General features: G+C 36.9%; 2 protein-coding genes across 4 annotated transcripts; one reads left to right on the top strand and one right to left on the bottom strand.

Annotated features, from left to right (window-relative positions):
• Positions 1-5,922: 5,922 nt before the first annotated feature.
• Positions 5,923-14,613, bottom strand: LOC109037358 (UPAR/Ly6 domain-containing protein crok). The gene is made up of 3 exons (XM_019051960.2): positions 14,196-14,613; positions 13,303-13,464; positions 5,923-11,622 (listed from the first exon to the last, which is right to left on the bottom strand). Exons 1-3 carry the CDS (start codon positions 14,263-14,265, stop codon positions 11,405-11,407), a joined length of 450 nt encoding a protein of 149 aa, XP_018907505.1. The 5' UTR covers positions 14,266-14,613; the 3' UTR covers positions 5,923-11,404.
• Positions 8,631-17,526, top strand: CSN7 (COP9 signalosome subunit 7). 3 transcript variants are annotated; one of them, XM_072300567.1, is made up of 4 exons: positions 8,631-8,766; positions 11,360-11,584; positions 13,667-14,044; positions 16,395-17,526. In XM_072300567.1, exon 4 carries the CDS (start codon positions 16,404-16,406, stop codon positions 17,211-17,213), a length of 810 nt encoding a protein of 269 aa, XP_072156668.1. In that variant the 5' UTR covers positions 8,631-8,766; positions 11,360-11,584; positions 13,667-14,044; positions 16,395-16,403; the 3' UTR covers positions 17,214-17,526. The 3 variants fall into 3 exon arrangements, with proteins under 3 accessions (XP_072156668.1, XP_072156669.1, XP_018907503.1); XM_072300568.1 differs by lacking the exons at positions 11,360-11,584; positions 13,667-14,044 and having other exon boundaries at positions 8,744-8,766; XM_019051958.2 differs by lacking the exons at positions 8,631-8,766; positions 11,360-11,584; positions 13,667-14,044 and adding an exon at positions 14,785-15,045.
• Positions 17,527-18,583: the final 1,057 nt, after the last annotated feature.

Raw genomic sequence — 18,583 nt, 5'->3', positions numbered from 1 at the left:
TTAAACTTATACCGCTATATAAAGAGTAGAAAAATTAGACTTGGATTAAGAAGAAGCATCCACCCATGAGCTTGGTTTTGTGATACGCAAATTTGACCCTTTGTAGCGGTTTGGTCAGGATGTCGGCTGTCTGTTCATCTGTGCCGATAAATTTAATATTTATCAAGTTTCGTTCGACTCTCTCTTTAATGTAGTGATATTTAACATCCAAATGCTTGGTGCGCTTACTATTTACCCCGTTTTGAATCAGTTTTATGGCACCTTGGTTATTGAGAAGCAAAGAAAGTGTGCCTTCTTTTACAAACATTTCGTTTTTAGTGTTAGAATCGAATAATTCCGTAATCAAATTTCTCATGTGTGCAAGCTCCTTTACACAATCCGTTGCAGCCACTAATTCTGCCTCAGTGCTGGAAGTTGCCACTGTCGTTTGCCTACGAGTAGTCCAGGACACAGGAGAGGTTCCTAAAAATACAATTAGACCAGTGGTGCTTCTCCTAGTCATAAGATCACCAGAATAGTCCGAGTCTGAGTGTCCTGTTACGTTGCAGGTGCCAGACTTGCTGAAAATTATGCCGTCAGAAGGTGTACCTATTAGATAGCGCAAAATGCGTTTTACCCTTATAATATCTTTCTTTTCTGGGTTGTATAAACACCGACTTGCTACGTTAGTAGCGAAAGCTAGGTCTGGTCTGGTTTTATTTGACAAATATAAGAGGGATCCAACAGCTTTTCTGTACGGGAAAGAAACTATATCCAACTGTTTGGTTCCGTTGACCGCCTGATCGTTGTTGCTTAAATTTTCAGGGACCATGGGGGTTTCAACAGCCTTTGCATCTTGCATGTTGAAAGTCATCAAGACACTTTCAATGTATCTTTTCTGTGATATTTTTATTGCATTTTTGCATGTTTCAATTTCAATACCTATGTATTCTTTTGGCTCAAACTCAATTTTCATTTCGAATTCCTCCCTTAATTTTCCGAACAAGCGCTCCACTTCACCTTTATATTTCCAGACCGTCAGACCATCATCTACATGCGCAGACATGTATATTGTTTTTTCCTTATTTCTAAAGATACAACTGTCAGTTTTGAGTTGCTTTAAGTTGTTTTTAATCAGACGCTGAGTGAGAGTTGTGTTCCAGGCCTGTGGTGCCTGTTTCAGCCCGTAAAGTGCCTTTTCTAGTTTGCAAAGTTTTCCCTCTACCCTCTTGAAACCTGTGGGGATGTGCATGAAAACATCTTGATCGAGCTTTCCATTGAGAAAGGCTGACTTTACATCAAACTTTGCCAGATGCATGTCTTTTTCGACAGCTATTGCTAACAGGGTTCTTACAGAACTGGCGTTTGCCACGGGGCTGAATAATTCCCCGTAGTCGACGTCACCCTGTTCAAAACCCCTTACTACTAGTCTGGCCTTTTTGACCCCATCTTCTTTCGTTCGAAAAACCCATCTGCTAGTTAGGATTTTTGCACCCCTAGCCTGAGATTTGTCCACGAGAACCCAGGTTTTATTGCTTTCGAGCGCTCTCACTTCTGCATTTATTGCGATTTTCCAGTCATCGCCTTCAGGGGAGGTCACTGCCTCTTGGTAAGTTTTAGGATCAGGTGCGGAGCGGTATGGAAGGACGCGATCCGCCAAAAACGCATTGTCAGTATAGCGCGATACTGGGAATCTCTCTCTGTCTGGATAACGACGCTCACCGTCTTGAACTACTGTTACGTTGCCGTTTTCGTCTCCACTAGGTAGCCATTCGCTGTCGTCATCAGTTTCTGCATCGACGAGTTCACTGTCGCTTTCCTGCGTAGTTGTCGTATCACGTTCCTCTCCCTCCGCATTCCTTTCACCAGTGGACTCGTCCGGTGTGGACTCGTCCAAAGTATCACTAAGTATAATATCAGCATCGACTGAACTGTTACCCGATGTTGCCACATCCTTTTCGATTACATCACATTCAGTAAATTTTACTTTGCGTTCAATGAATTTTACATCACGTCATAGGACAATTTCCCTACTGTTTGTGTCCCACAATCTATAGCCGTTTGGACCATATCCCACAAAAGTTAATTTCTGAGACCTTTCATCAAACTTTCCCGGTTTTGGCAATATTTGAGCATAAGCTTGCGACCCAAAAATTTTAAGTCTTGTTAAGTCTGGTTTCTTTTGAAACCACACTTCATACGGTGTCAATTCCTTCCCTGATTTTGGACTCCTATTAATGATATGCACGGCTGTCAGTACAGCTTCGCCCCACATTTCCTTTCCGAGCGTAGACTCGAAAACTAGCGCTCGAGCTTTATCCAAAATTGTGCGATTCAGGCGCTCGCTGGCGCCATTTTGTTGAGGAGAATATGGAGTTGAAAAGTCCGGAACAATGCCCCTTTCCTTGCACCAGCTTTTGAAGCTGTTTGACTTGTACTCGCCCCCATTGTCTGAGCGCAATTTTGAAACTTTCAGTCCCCATTTTGCCTCGACCTCGGCTACATACTCCTTAAAGCATTCACTGACCTCGCTTTTTGAGTTCAACAAGTACACATAGACAAAACCCGAGTAGCCGTCCATAAAAGTAACAAAGGGGAGTAATAAACGGGAGTAGAAGTCAAGAACCGACAGTATATATGACCCTTGAATAGTGATGTGAGATTCTTTGAAAGACCGCTAGCATTAGCGAACATTTCCAGTAAACCAGAAGCCATGTTCCAGTTGACGCTATGGGTAATTCGATTTTCGGAATAAGCTGTAAATAGATCAATGTATGGATAATAACGGTATCTTTCAGTAGCGTAAGGATAGAATTGTGAAAAAGCGTCTGCATTACGTGGTACGATCCTAGGTTGCATCCACCCAAAACCAGCTCTATTAGTTCGTATATCCTGAAAATATCTGTATGGGCCTTGACGTGTAACGCGAGGTTGTATACGTGAAAGCGGAAAATCAGTGACAGGAGCACCAGCTATGGGATCAGCTAAATTATTCTCTAATAAATAGTTCATAATATGATCTTCACAGACGCTAGCACTGTTCTCTGAAATGTTTATCGCTAGTGAGGTCTCATCATACATAAACAACATCTTGGCAACACAAGCGATATAGCACTTTAGATCTCTCGCTTCGCCTTCAACATCAGACCAATCTATATCAAAAACGACTAGACCTGGGTTTAAGTATGAAGTAAGTAAGCTAGAAATGTCAGTGTCCATCGTTGATTCATAACTTATGGATGCAATAACCAAATTAAACCCAACGTTGTTCGCACTAGTCCGTCCCTGTCGCAAAGTGTCCGTAGGATTTTTAGAATGCATGTTAATAACCGGCATAGTCATAGCGCTAACTAGCATATAAGACATCAACGGAGCTTCAGGTAGATCATTATACACCTGATTCATGACAAATGGATTACAAAGTGGATGGATCCAGAGTCTATCTGAGTTATACTTGGGCAACTCGTACGCTGGCGAATCATATTTTCGATAAACGTTCAACAGATTGTACATGTCGCGACGAATGTTTACAGTATCGGTGCCCATAAATTCGAAAATTAATTCTCGCTGAAAATCAGCTACTATCGGATTAATTACTGCGTGAACTCCTAATATGTTTGGGAATCGGATAACAGGAGTGGGCCTAACCAAAGAGAATAAATTCTTAGTTACGAGATTATTCACATCTTTCATATTCATCATTAAATTAATAGGATACCCAAGTTTGGAAGGATTTGGGGCCGACACGTCCAGCATGTTGTCATTTTCAGGAATCCAAAGTAAGAATTAATATGTATATAATTAATTTGGATAAGTTAATACTTAGAAAATTAACTTGAAGAGATTATTAGTTGGATACTTAAAGTAAAGAGATTAATGTTTATTTAATTAAAGTGAATAAAATTATGATAGAAAAATGAATAATTAATTTCATAATACTAGTTCGTTCTCCAAAAAAAAAATTAGCGATCATCGCCGAGGTTTTAAGGCTCTCGGGGTTAATTCTAGTTTTAAATACTTGATAATAAGTCATTTTTAAGGAATTAATGAGAATAAAGTGATATTAAGTATAGGGAAATTAAAGTTTAAAGTAGTGAATTGAAAATAATTATTGCCGTAAATTACCAGGAAGTATTGATTATTTATTTACAACGTAATTATCATAGAGCATTCTCTGGGACCAGAGAGTATCGCCGGAGTTCATGATCTCGGGGTATGTAACTGCGTAATATATACATGCAATTACCGTGTAATTTAAAGGATAGAACTAAGAGAAAAAAAGGAAAAATACAGAAGGCTCTCATTTGTTGGCCCTGAGAAGGGCCGTTTTAAGAAAGCTAGTTTTGAGTCCAGCTGTTAGACTTTGCGGCCGTGAGCTGCTCGCCAACGTGCAGCTCGCTCTGCTCGGCGGTTCAATTTTTTAGATGGAGCACCGCGAAGTGTTCTGTCGTTCCATCCCCTTTCCCGCACCAGGTCTAAGTGCTGGAAGTAGCGGGCCTCTCGTCGATTGCGGGGCATTGGTCTAAAACGCCGATCTTGTAATGTTTGGACGTTGTAGAGAACAGGCGGTGCCTGCATCTGGATTTGCCGCAATGGGAGGAATGGCTCATATTTTTGCGGCGCAACTGGAATGCGATGTGGAACCGGAAGCCTGTTGTAAAGTCGTTTCGGTTTCTTAGCTTGGGGTTTCGGTTTCCATTCATTGGCTGCTTTCTTGTGACAATTTTTGAGTGGAGGAGGAAGATCTGGCAGGATGACTGGCTCTGGGTCCCGCAAAGGTTTCTGTGGGAGCGCCTCCATGATTTTGAGTTGACGAGCCACGAGAGCGGGTTGCGTCTTTCTTCTGGCTGTTAGGTCAATCATCTTCTCCAATTCAGCCATCTCTTCTTCCATTGAGAGTTCCTTCTCCAGGTTAGCGTCGGTAATATCCAGGATGTCCATGGTTGCTTCTTGCGGCACTGAGCAGAGCGAATGAATGAATCTGAGAGGTGAAAGGTCCTTCTATTTATACAAAAAAAAATTAAAAAATGAAGAAGAAAAAAAAAATTGACCGGGGGATTAGCCAATCAATGCAATCGCGGGAAAATTTTAGGTGCAAATTTGGCGCGAAAATTTGACTAATGGCGAGAGCTGATTTTTTCTTCTGATACTTATTGGCTAAGAAAGTTAGCGGGAGGGAAGACAAAGGAGCCGAGTAAAAAATAAAGGTTTTATAATTGATTAAGAGTGGATGCATTTTTTCTCAAACGCCCGTTTGCAGGTTTCCTGAACAAACTGGGCTGACCGATCCCTAGCATTGGGTACAACTAGTGAAGCCCGCCATTCGGCGTGCACCTACCAGGAATCCCTCTCCGGCTTTTTCATTGCCTTCAGATCGTAATACTCCAGTTTGATCAGGACCCCACCCTTGTTCGCCCGGACTCTCGCATTTGTATAATCTGCCGCGCTTTCGTCGATAAAGACACTGAGATGGACCTGAACATCAAAATCGGGGAGATCGAGGTAGACACCCTGCATGTGCAAAAAGCTTATACGTCAATATTGTGTGCAGAAGACGAGTTAACATCATTCACCTACAACCACCTATCAATCACTCCCCTTTCACAATGGTGGGAGAGGGGTGGTCTGAGGGAGAGTTGAAATTGGGAAAAGTTGCCTTGGGAATCCATAATTAATAGGTGAGCATATGGTTTAGGGGTACAGGATTTACTTCTCCCTACTTATTGTTGTCAATCTTCGACAGTCGCACCAACTATTACACTTTTAAAAAATGTTGTCTGTAAAGCAAATAGTTCCGCTTGCTCGCTTAAGGTTTTATGATTTGCTGTCTAAGCGCTTACCAATCACCATGATTCCTCACAAGGTGAACAGCCTTGTAAGTGAAAGAGATGATAAATGCAGGACCATGTCTTTTCTACAGAGAAGAAATTAACTGCATACAAATTCAAAGATCAATTGGTTTTTTATTTCTGTGGCTCTGAGTTATGTACATGTATAAAAGTAAAAATAAATACATTATCATACAATGACCTAATCACAGCATGGTCATAAGAGGAGTTCCAAAAGTCTCAGGCAACAGTTGCAGGCTCTAATTCAAATTTTTGTAGAAGGAAAAATTAAAAAACTAAGGCACAAAGCATAAGCAATACAATTCATTGTGAAAATTGCAGTACACATTTGTGTGAACTGTTCTGGTGAAAAAAAAAATATCAGTGATAAATATGATGTAGAATTGTCAAAGCCAAAAAAGAAAAAAAAAAATGCATGTATGGATGAGAAAGACACTGTTTCTAACTGTTCATGGCTGTACGCCTGCTTTTGGAAAAGAGAGTCGATTTTTCTTGAGGCTAGGAAGATGTAAGTTTTGCACCACTGAGAGTGTCTCGGAATGAAATCTGTTAATTATTGTACACTTATAGTGGTAAAATAAATATGTTGAATCAAAACCATCCTTGTTTTTATTTAATGTTCTCCAAAATGAAAAACAGTCCAGAAAAAGTACTCTTACAAGTTAAAAACAAAACATTAACGAGTAGCAAATGGAAAAAATTCTCAGACTTTCCACATATTTTTCATTATTTGATGTAGGATTTGATTCCAAAATGAGGCAGGAGGAATAAATTCACAATTTATCAGGTAGGTAATAGAGTCTGATGAAGATATTCCTAAGGTATGAACATTATGCAAAGACCAACTCCTGCTCCAAACTTTGAGGGCTCAAAACTCACTCTCTACCAGTTAGACTTAAGTGTAGGTCCTGCGATCTGGAATATAACCTAAAACTTACCTAAGTTCACCCCTTTACTTTTGACTGTCTTGAGTAGTCAACAGATCAACATCTTCGGCCCACAGTGGTGTGCCACCTTGAACAGTAGCTGTTTTTGTGCACGGAAGATGTAAATTTGTTGACTGTGCAGACAGTTAAAAATTAACCTTCTTCAACGGAAGTTCCAAGAGCTCTTCTTGAATTAAAGAGCCAGAGTCTGGAAGTTTGCAAAGTCAACACTATTGCGATGATCTGACTCCATAAAATTTTTTAGAAATTACCTCCATGACAAGAGGCACGCTTAATATTCATCAAGTACTCAGCTATCTCAGTTTAAAAGGTTATGAAGTTCAAAAACGATAATTCAAATATTTTATCAATTTGTCTTGTTGATACTATTTCTTGAAATAGGTAGATAAGTCATAATCAATATTGATACTGTTTTCAAAAATATAGCGTTGATGTTACAAGTGTTTATACTTTCATTCTTTTTGCTTCTCCAGTAAAAGGAAGGGGACGTTTTTGCAATTTAAAAGAAAAAAAAAACAATGCAAACTTTTGTTCTCATACAAATGCAAGTACTTTGACCATAATAATGAAAAAGGAGGATAAAATAAAATTGACATATTAGTTCTTAGAACAAAAAGTTGATTCCTCTTTAATCCTGAGTAATTATCAAAAATAGATCTGAAATCTTTTGAAGAGGAAAAAAAGTCTGAAAATGCAACAAGCTTTATCAATGAGGCCCATTTGAGATAACTTTACCTTTTTTGCTGTATGCATAGGGTGAGGAATTTTGTACTCTGCACATACAGTAAAAAAGGCAAAATTATCTAAAACAGGTTCTGTATACAAAGAAAAAATCAATAGTCAGATCCTAGAAACAATCTTACTTAGAGAATAATACTTGAAATTTACAACTAAAATATATGGGTAAGTCCTTAGTTTTTATTTCCATCCTACTTTTACCCTTTTCGCCCTAGAAAAAAGTGCTTGGAAGAGACACTGAAAGCAGGATAGGAATTAGACCATTTCATCAGTTAAAATAATCCTCAAGGGTTCATGTACAATGTAACCTTCACCTGGAATCTTTAAGAGATTAAAATTATTATGGCAAAAATAAAAATGGAAAAATTAATCTATATAGATAAATATTACGCACACAAAAATTGAAGTGAAGTAAATATCTTGTTAAGTAAATACTGGGTCACTTAAGACTAATGAGTTTAGGTGAATACATACTTGTATGGTCATGAAGCAACGACAAATGATCTTAATCATTGGTAAGTTATAAGTATTCGACAGATGTTCCTTTTTGGACGGAATTATTATTTTACAGTTTCAAAGCTGTAATTCAACATCACATAAAATACAACAATAAAAGTAAAAAACAACCTGTACATGAATATAAAATTCAAATCTTATATAAAAAATAAACAGGTCAAATATTTGCAGTTCAAGAAGGCAGCTTAGTCAATATAAAATAAAATTAGAAAAAAAAGGAATACAATATAATGTTGCAAATTGTGCGTTTCATGTGTATTAAATAAGTGTTGATCATGATCATGGTGTGTCTCATTTATCTTAAGAGGCTAGATAAAGAGCAAAAATTGTTGATCACAGCTAAGAGCTTTGAGCTACAGTAGGCCGTGCTTCTAATGTAATCAATGCTCTTCTCAACCCTCCTGTATTCCCATAGTAGAAATTGATCAGTGTTGAATGAAGCAATCTAAGAATAAATTTGATCAATTTATTGTCTCCTTTCAAGATAATAAGTCGAGGGTTACAGTGATTGATCATTCTTAATCTACAGAGAGAGATCAAAATTGAAGATTAGTTAGATGAACAAATTACACAGTGAAGTAAGTGGAATAGAGTAGTAAAAGGGGCAACCAATGAGATTCAGAACTGGCAAGGTGCATTCTAATTTTTCTGCTTTTTTCCCCCTTCAATATTGTTGAGATGACTCAATAAGATGGGAACTGACTTGGAATTTTCAGAACTACACTTATTTATACAACGTAAGTAGAGACAGGGCATAACTTAATGTTTCAAGTATGTCATGAAATTAGTTTTTGGTTTTCCCTGTTGATCAGTTTAACTAATCAAAGATTTTGGTTTAGATGGCTGACACTTACTGGCTGTGACATTGTAACTTTGACTTGGTGCAAAATGCCTCTGATAAAAATTAATGGTGAATAGGCATAAGTGCTTTTCAAAAAACAAAGCAAATAATATTTTGGTGTAATGTTTTTTTTTTTGCTGCTCTAATAGTTGCAATAATCAAAATTCCACATGAAGTGTAACTGTTACAAAAGATCTACGATATCTAGTTACAAAAAAAATATCACTTTGTGACCACTTTAGAAAACAGTGCATCTTCTAAACAGAGCTATCTGTATGGAGGGATGCAGATTTTTCATGTTGTAACAGTTCTAAGATCGTTCGTGGCAAATGTGGGCAGTAACTATGCAAGCTAGGCAAAAAGGAATGCAAGTGTTGATTATATTGCTGATTTTATTACTTGCCTTTGAGATCTAATTTTTCTTTCCAAAGAGTCAGTATTAAGTCAACAGAGTTCAGCAATATCCCCAGCAACGACATGTTATGAGGGATACTGAAAAATCTCATTACAATCATCGTGACTGTGGATAAAACCTCTCTAAAATTTCTGTCTGTCAACTTTCCTTCAAAAGTTTTCATTTCACTGAGAAACTTCACACGAAGAGTAATGTGAGTGTTTCAAAGTTATCAACAGAAGCATGCTTATTTCAGACATTATAACTAATTCTTTGATCCAGTCACCTCCCAGTTTTTGCCTGTGCCTCAACATTGTAACAACTTTTGCACAAAAGAAGAGGATCATCTCAAGTATAATCTGTATCAAAATCATCTTCGTGGTGAATTTGATCGTCTTTAAGATTTTACACATAAGTTGCTGCACTGTTATGGCAAGTGCAAAATTTGGGAGGTGACTGGGTCAAAGAGTAAGTTAAGATGCCTGAAAACCTTATAATTTAAAGCACCTAAGTACATTCATTGTTCGTGTGAAATTTCATGGTGCATGGGAAGTAAAAAAGTATGAACGGAAAGTGACAGACAGAGCAATAAACGGAGAATTTTTTAGGGAGGCGCCAATTTTTTTTACAAGTGCACTGCAAAAGTATATTAAGGCTTGAGTGTACATTCTTGGTGATGGTGAAGGCTGAAAAAAAAAAGTTTCAGCTCTGCCTGTTTTTAGAAGACATTTTGACTGGCATTACATCACCCCTTATTTAACTGCACTAGTTTTATAACTGATGTTGCTTTCAATTTGATGAATTTTGGTTATTAGTAGGCAATAAAAATGACCCCTCACAAGTTACAGTAAAGGGAAGATAAAAAAAGCAAGTTCTTAAACTAAGATGCGAAGACAAAAACTATTTGTAAAAAAGAAAAAAAAAAAAAACCACAGAAATCTTCGATACAGATCAGTCTTAATACATTTACCATATTTACTACCATTTCTTGATTTAATGTGCAACCCATTGGGAATGCAGAATATGCCAAATTTTGTGATTTGCAGATTGCAGCGAACACAAGGCACAGTGGGCGGTTTTGGGAAGTTTTTAAGAAGTAAAGATTTTGTTTTTAAAAGTTTTCAAAAATTCGGTAAAAACTTGAATATTTCAGTCATGAGTAAATTGTGCTAGATCGCAGAAAGCAGCTGGCATTATGGTATTTTCTGCACTCCTGCATTGCACTATTCTGCCTGCAGCTTCAAAAAAAAGGAATAGTTGTGAGAGCTCAACTCTATCAAGTTCAGATGTATTATTTCCATGAATAATTATTGACTTCAGTTATAACTATCCAGGGCTCATGTATTTGAAATGACTGAACGTTGAGCTCCCTAAAAACTTTTAGTTAAAAAATTAGCTTCATATAAACATTTAATGATTTTTTTTAGCAATCTGAATGTCTTAACATGCCTGATTTGCAGTATAATCACCTACGTTGGAATCTGTAAAAAGTAGAGGATTCTAAAAAGAGGTAAAAAAAAAAAAAAAAAAAACTATGGTGGAAAGAAAAGCAGTTGAACATGAACTTGAAGGGAGATATATACCCTGAAATCTATTCCTATCATATCTTCCACATCTAGGCGTAGGACTGAATTGAAAGGTTATAAACTAGTGATATTGTTGAGTGATATGAGAGAGCAAATCCTTTGATTCCTTACTGTGTCTCCTTAGAAATGCTATATTTCCTCATAGAGAAGGAAGAGCCCCGGTAGTCACTTTAATATTTTGTGGCCATTACATTCTCATCCTTAAAATTGAGGAATACGTGCGAAAAATATAAAAGTAAATACAAATAACATATCTGGATACAGTCTAGGTAGACAAACATTCAAGCCATTTAAGGTTCAAGATTTGAGTTCAGGGGAACATTCAATGCCAATTTGATTCACCCGCTCTTACATTTTTACACATTCACTTTTCTTGTCTTTCTAGGCGAGGAATGTCTAATTAAAAAAGGATCAATCAGTCTACTGCGGGAGGTAACAGATAAAATACAAACAAAAATGCAGTTTACGAGATTATTGTAGCCAGCAGCACATATTTTTGATTGATTTAGGTAAAGAAAAATCCAGATACTGGAGGCTAGGTACCTGAATGGAGTCTAAAAGAGTATTTTTGCGAATAGAATAGAAGCAGCAACCACAAAAAGTGTTGGCATTATTGAAGAAGAAGAGTTGCATCCATCTTTAGTATTGCATGTGCAATATTCGATAAAAATATTAAAGGAGCCAGTTCTCATCAGACAGTACCGTTCATCACCTCCGATCCCTGGTTCTCCAAGGTATGCACAGCTTCGAATATACCTCCATTCACCATTGACTAAAACCAAACATAGGAGAAGAAATGATAAGAACATATTGATAAACAGAGCTTGGGGTGACCTCCCATGTATGAAACATGGGAGCAGAAGAGTAACACTGCTTCACAAGCATAGAAAGTACGAGTGTCAATATCATCCAGTCCAACCATTTTGCTCAATCAATTTTACGTACCTAATATTTCAATTGAATTTTACACACAATTTGAAGTGCGAAGCAACCCAGAAAATAATGCTTGGCTTGGACTCTGCATGGGAAATTTTTAGGAGAGGGGGAATAGCATCTTATCATTTTCCTGTTTCCATTACCAAGCAGTCTGTCCTTTCTTTATTCATTTCGTTGTAGATAACATTATCCCTATTAAGGATCGTACAAAATTTCTTATAAACGGATTGTCCAAAAAGTAAGTTTACCTATTCAATATCTCCTAAACTAGGGTGGATAGAGAGAATCTGTAAAGAGCCTTAAAAAGCCACTACTCTCAGCTTTCTAACACATTGCAGATTTTTAAACTTGATTCAATAGAACTCTAGAAAAGTGGGTTTTTGTGAAGCCACTTCCTTTGCACTGATTTCATAGAAAGGTGGGTTCAGAAAAATCAAATTTTTTTTCTTAAGTTCTATTGAATATAATTCAAAACTCTGTATTTTGAAAGAGCGCTGAAAATAGTGGCTTTTTAACGCTTTTTACAGATTTTCTCTCTATATACTAGTTTAGGAGATATTGAATAGGTAAACTTACTTTCTGGACGACCCTCATACATTTCATTACAATTTTGCAGCAGCTCACTTCAAACTTTTATTTTTCATGATGAAATCGATATTTTTGATGCTTCTGGCAGCACCTTAGAGTGTTTACTTAGAAGCTGAATTTGAGGAGTATAGCAGATTTGCATGTTTCTCACAAGGGATGTTTAACGTCCACAAAAATCTTTTTTGTTTGGGAGTTACATGTTTTTTCATCTACAGCATGGTCAAGTGTTGACAAATAATTCAATTCATTATAATTTTAGTCTGCTCTCTGAACTTCAAATAATTTTATAAAAAATACTGAAATTGCACGTAAAATTTGACTAGCAGACACGTTTTGCCAGCTCTCCCTCCGGTATCCTCAGGGCAACTTTCTTGTGCGGGTCTCCAAAATTTTATTGATTAAAATAATTTAACTACATACTGCTGTGTTTTTTTGCCAATGGAGCTTTTTTTTCACAATTACGTACGGGACCAAATAAAACCCTAATTATAGGAATTACTCAACCTATTGCTGATGCAATGATATTAATTTCTAAAGAGATAAATATAAAGTACAAATCAAATTTTAATACATATTTTATAGTACCAATACTTTATATTATTTGCTCTTCAGTAACATGAATTGTTTTTCCGTTTAATTACTCGTTTAAGTAATTTCATAAAAATAACGGTTTTAATAATGTTAAGATGTAAAGCATTAAATGTAGTAACTATTATTTTTCCTTTTTTTTCTTTTTTTTTTCTCATCATATGTTGAGATAAACGTCAATCTCTGATTGGTGCCAAAACAGCACAAATTAAAAGATTAATGCATTCAAATGGCACCGATGAGCATTGACGGAAATAAGATTTGATTTTTATCTTAACATACGATGAATGAGCTTCAAGTAGGGTCTGACAGTAAAAATGTCATACATGTTTTCCCTCACCTTTCTGACGAACTTTTCGACACATGGTAGATTTTACATTTGGAATGTGATCTAGGTATGGTTGCTCTTTGCAATCCGTGATTGGTAATGTTGAATTGTCAAATGGATCCGCACATTTTGGATCGTTGTCGGAGCGGCACACCCAACACTTGATCCCATCCACTGTTGATAAAGAACGAAAGAAAAATATTAGAGTGAGAAAAAATTCATTGCGTTCAAAAAATAATTTGGTCTGCACAGAAAAAAAAAAAGGTTTCACTGTGATTTCAAAATGAATGTGCATTACGCATATGCATACTTAATGCTCAACTTCGATGGTCCACTGCAACAATCATAGTAAAGTATCTGTGGTCTTTGTTTACAGGAAGAACGCTGGAGTTTTTCCAAAATCCTCCTTGAAAATCCTATTTGTCCATGAGTCCTACTTATGTGCTTGGCATTTTAATTGAAAAACTTTGATTTTTCAATGAATTTTTAAATAAGCGAGTCTAAAGACAATCTGTGATTTCTACTACAATCTACTTGACCAAGCACAGCTATTGATACAGGATGGAACGACTAAGTCGTAATTTACTTAATTTATGTCCTGAGTCTATAAAACTCGGGAGCTATTCCATGGCTGCAGTCCCAAAACGTTCACTATGTCTGCTCGTTGGCAGATTACTTAGTTGGCTTACTCGACAACGTTGAAACTTACTTGACGACGTTGAAACATTGTCAAACAGCTTTATTTCTGGACAAGGTATGTAATAGACCTATACTTCTTGCAAGATTGCAAATAGTTGGATGATTTTTATTCATCATGATGGTCGTCAGAATGTGAGTAACTGACTTCAAAGTCGAAAAAAGCTGCAAGATCTTCAAGAAGTATGCAATATTTAAATGTATAGTACCTGACACAAAGAGTGAAAACAGTTCAAGAGACAGTACAGCTAGGAGTCCAAAGCTAGCGACAGAACGCATTTTGAAACAGAGACTGGATACGCAGAGATCGGAGGGAGATTATCAGTTGAAAAATTTATGCTGTTGCTCTTCTTTGGAATTCCTGGTGAGACATGAATAGATGAGAAATAGAGATGACAGGCACAGCAAGAAGCAAAAAATTTGTAGAATAGTTCATAAGTTTGAATTTTTCTTGAAATTATGAACAGCAAACCGACATGTAAACACGCTCAACAACCACACCTTGTCAAACTTCCAAAGATTACAGGAGAGCAATAGGGAGCCAAGCGTGACGCTCAGTGTCAGTTGTACTCGTGATATTGAATTTTTAATTAGTCTCTCGAGTCTCAACCGGTAATATTTTGGTTTTTAAGCGGAAATTTTAGTCAAGAATTCAAGATCCTATTCGCCACGTTCACGTTGTTGTTCACGTTCGCCATAGTTCGACATCTATAATCTCTGAGAAAGGGTAAACAAATGACGTCATTTGTCAAGCGTTGTTTTAGTTATGTTAGGTTAGGTTTCTCACCGACCAAATCCTAAATCAAGTTACTCAGAAGGCTTATTTCTTTCTTTTGTGAATATTAAATATTACCATCGGTTTTTCCATCTAGTATATTTTTAGATTAATATTTTGTTTCGCTATTATCTGACGCATTTTGACTGTGCGGTCACATGAAAGTTTATTATCTAATTGAGCGGCATATTTTTGGGCTTTTCTTCACTCCTGACAGCCTCGCTGCAGTCAGGACTGTGACATTCGATTTTTTTGAGTGAATCATCTCCACAAAGCTTTCACAGGTCAGTACAGGATGAATATCCGCATTATCTGCTCTCTATTTTTTAAGGTTGCTTTGTTTTGATTTAACCATCCTCTTCTGTTGGGTCTTCTGTCCACTCTGTGGTTTTACGAATTTTGTCGCTAGCAGTCTGCGAACCAATAAGAGTACTTGTTACTTATTTAGTATCACATTTTATTGTGGTTCGCACTTTTGTAATTTGATGAGATGTTTATAAGAAGGCACTGGGTGGTCCAAGTATCAAATTTTCTACTCATCACACATGACCTCAGAACGATTTTGTAACCTAACTTTCCACACTTGAGTGCGCAAGTTGCACCTGGAGAGAAACTAAAATCCTCTATACCTCTTATCTCAACGATGCCATCTGAACTCATGCCTGAACTAGGTAGTTGCTTGTCAAAAACTCAAGACTCCTCTGTAGAGTCTTGAGTTTTTGACAAGCAACTAAATGAAGTAATGACAAGCAAGTAAATCTCTATTTACTTATCCCAACTCATCGTGCACTAGTTCTATGTTCTTCAGTATCCATAGAGGCCAATCATTTATCCACGCAAGTTTTAGAACTCTTGCACAAATAGTAAGTTCTGAAGTTCAATCATCCCTTGGATTTCATTTTGAAAACTAAATATAATTTTGAAACTTCCTAACTTGTCACAATACCTGTTTCTCATATACTTCCCTAGTTATTTTAGCAATTCAAAAGTTCTAACTGCAATACTGGATTCTTTTACGTTACCTAATTGGATCCGGCCCCATAAGCATTCCCTTAAGTACCTCGTTTATTTTTGTAAAGGTTTTACCAAAGAAACCATAGACATTTCATGCTGCTTTACAACTTTTAAGGCGATGCCAAATAAGTTTGCACTTTCAGAGTGTGACAGAAGATCTGCCATCTTGATTCTTGTAACTACTTTTAATGCTTAACTAAAGGCAGCGGATCCTCTGTCGCTTTTTAGAGTATGTCAACTTTATGATGTAGACTTTCCTTTGGTTGAAAACCTGAAAATTTAGACCTGCCACCAGCTTTCATTTTCTCAGGGATAAAATATGAATTAAAGAAGAAAATCATTCCAGAAGTTTTATTTGTTATGTGCCCTTCTTATTTTTATATGCAAAAGTTGAGATGTACAATCTGGACAATATTGGTCTGTGCTTTGCTGTCTTGATGTTAAAGTTCTGTCTGCTAAACTTTGTCAAATTATGGATGTTTATAAAATAATTTATTTACCCCAATTAGTTAATGGATTTCATCTATCATAACTTTTTCCAACTCACTGCTCTATTCATTGTGCAACTTTGTCAAGCTATCTAATTTGGACTAATAGAACGTGATTCTTTTTATCACAGGAATTAGGAATGATGAGTTCTGAAAAAGCAACGTCCTATGGAAGTAATCCGTTAGAGCAGTTTTTACTTCTTGCTAAATCTGCTAAAGGCAGTGCTGCAGCAGAATTGGTGAAAGAAGTCCTTGGTGCTCCTGGAATCAACACTTTTGGAGAACTAATGGACATGCCGAACATACAAGAACTGAAAGATGGACCGAATGCCAAGTACTACAATGCTTTGTATATTTTCACCCATGGTACTTACAAGCAGTATTTGCAGAATCAAAGTGAGCTTCCAGAACTATCACCTCCCCAAAAGAAAAAACTACAGAATCTAACTCTAGTTACCCTAGCGTCTAAAATGAAATGCATCCCATATTCACTGCTTCAAGAAGAACTCGACATCCAGAATGTTAAAGATCTAGAGGACTCAATTATCGAGGCCATTTATGCTGACATAATAGTCGGAAAAATGGATCGTAAAAATTCTGTTCTAGAAGTAGATTCCACCATAGGTCGCGATGTTAGGCCAGAGGAATTAGATTCAATTGTAAATACATTGAAAAATTGGTGTGAATCTTGCGAAACTATGTTATCCAGTATTGATACTCAAATCCGAAACGCAAACAAAGAGAAAAACCGGCAACTCACCCATAAAAGTATGATTGAGAAAGAAATTCAAAATATTAAAATAACATTAAAGTCTCAGAGTAAAGACACTGATGAAGCTATGACTTCTGATTTTCGAGAAGCCTCTGCCCAAGTTGGAGATAAAGGAAGAAAAAATCTCAAATTAAGAGTCAACCGAGGGGCTGGAAAGTTCTGGACTAGTAAATCATGAATGTAAAAAATTTTTTTGAACAATTTATTTATTCTTGAAACCTTTTGTCAAATTGCACATGTGACCTGGAATTAAGAACTATGAAAAAACTACCATCAATTGAATGGAGAATTTTCTCCTTCAGTCGAGTCTCTTGAATTTCCTTGAATGTCCAGTATTTTTGCTCGCTATAACTGGCTCCCTTGTAGTATTAAGTTGTCCTCCCTTAAATTTAACCAACCAAATTATGAACATAAATACTTTATTCTTGATTTTTTCAATCATTTGTAAGCTGGTAATCTAGAAATAAAGTTTTATACTTGTTCCTTTTTCAGTCATGGCATATTTCTATCCTTTTTTTTCATTGATCGAAAGAACTATTTGAGGACATTTGGGACTAGGCCTGCCACATCCTATCTCGGGCCCTGGTACCAGTTTTAAGGCCCGGGCCCCATGACTGCCAACAACCCCGTCCCCCACCTAATTTTTTAATCTTGAAATCTTTTCGCTCGAACAAAAATCGCCACGAGCACTTTCGTTCCTGCAACAGGGCCTGGTCCTCAAACTGGGAGAACATGAGCCCCTGCTTCTGATGCTCTTGTTACCTCTTGTTGAAGAAGACAATCAAACACAAAAATTTAAGTCTCAGTCCGTCATTGACTTGTGAACAGAAGACTTGAGAGTGCATCGGTGCATTGAAGTTCAAGAACGTTGAAGTCATCAATACCCAGACTAGAGACTCTTAGCATCAAACGACGAAATAAAATGAAACTCATTGTTTTTAAAAATTTATTAACCTTTTTCGAAATTTCCAGGATTTTGTTCTTTTTCCTTACGAGACACGGGTTACGTGTGAATTTGAAGTAGTGTGTTACGAGCACCACAGGCCCCTCTGAGGTCTTGGCCGCAGTACCAGGAACCCAGTATCCCCACCCTTGTGGCGGGCCTGTTTGGGACATTCTTCCTGACTCTCTAATTTTTCCTGCAAATCAATATCAGTGTCATGGAATATCAATCGGTAAATTAGTTGCCAACCTGTACCACCAGAGTATGTTCACTCTCACTGCCCTCTGTTTCTTCTTAGGTGTCATTATCAATTTCTTAAACATGCTTTTTCAAAAGGAATCCAATAAGGGTGTGTGCAAACATCTAGTTCTGTTACAGCATCTAACTGATAACATTGAACCAAGTTAAAATTATAACAAATTACAGTAGGGAAAAGACTAGCTTTGGGAGCATTCCTTCAAACAGTCTATTTTTTCCAGAAATTCTCAAAGGTTTTTCGAGTAAAAAGAGGTTTCATCAGCAAAATTAAGTATCTTGGTTATAACGTCAGTTTCAAAGTCTATTCAATGTCTTGATGAATTCTATATAAGGTTGAAATGAAGGAA

This window comes from Bemisia tabaci, chromosome 5 (assembly GCF_918797505.1).
Source record: "Bemisia tabaci chromosome 5, PGI_BMITA_v3".
Lineage (NCBI taxonomy): Eukaryota > Metazoa > Arthropoda > Insecta > Hemiptera > Aleyrodidae > Bemisia > Bemisia tabaci.
This window is presented reverse-complemented; position numbering and strand designations above follow the sequence as displayed.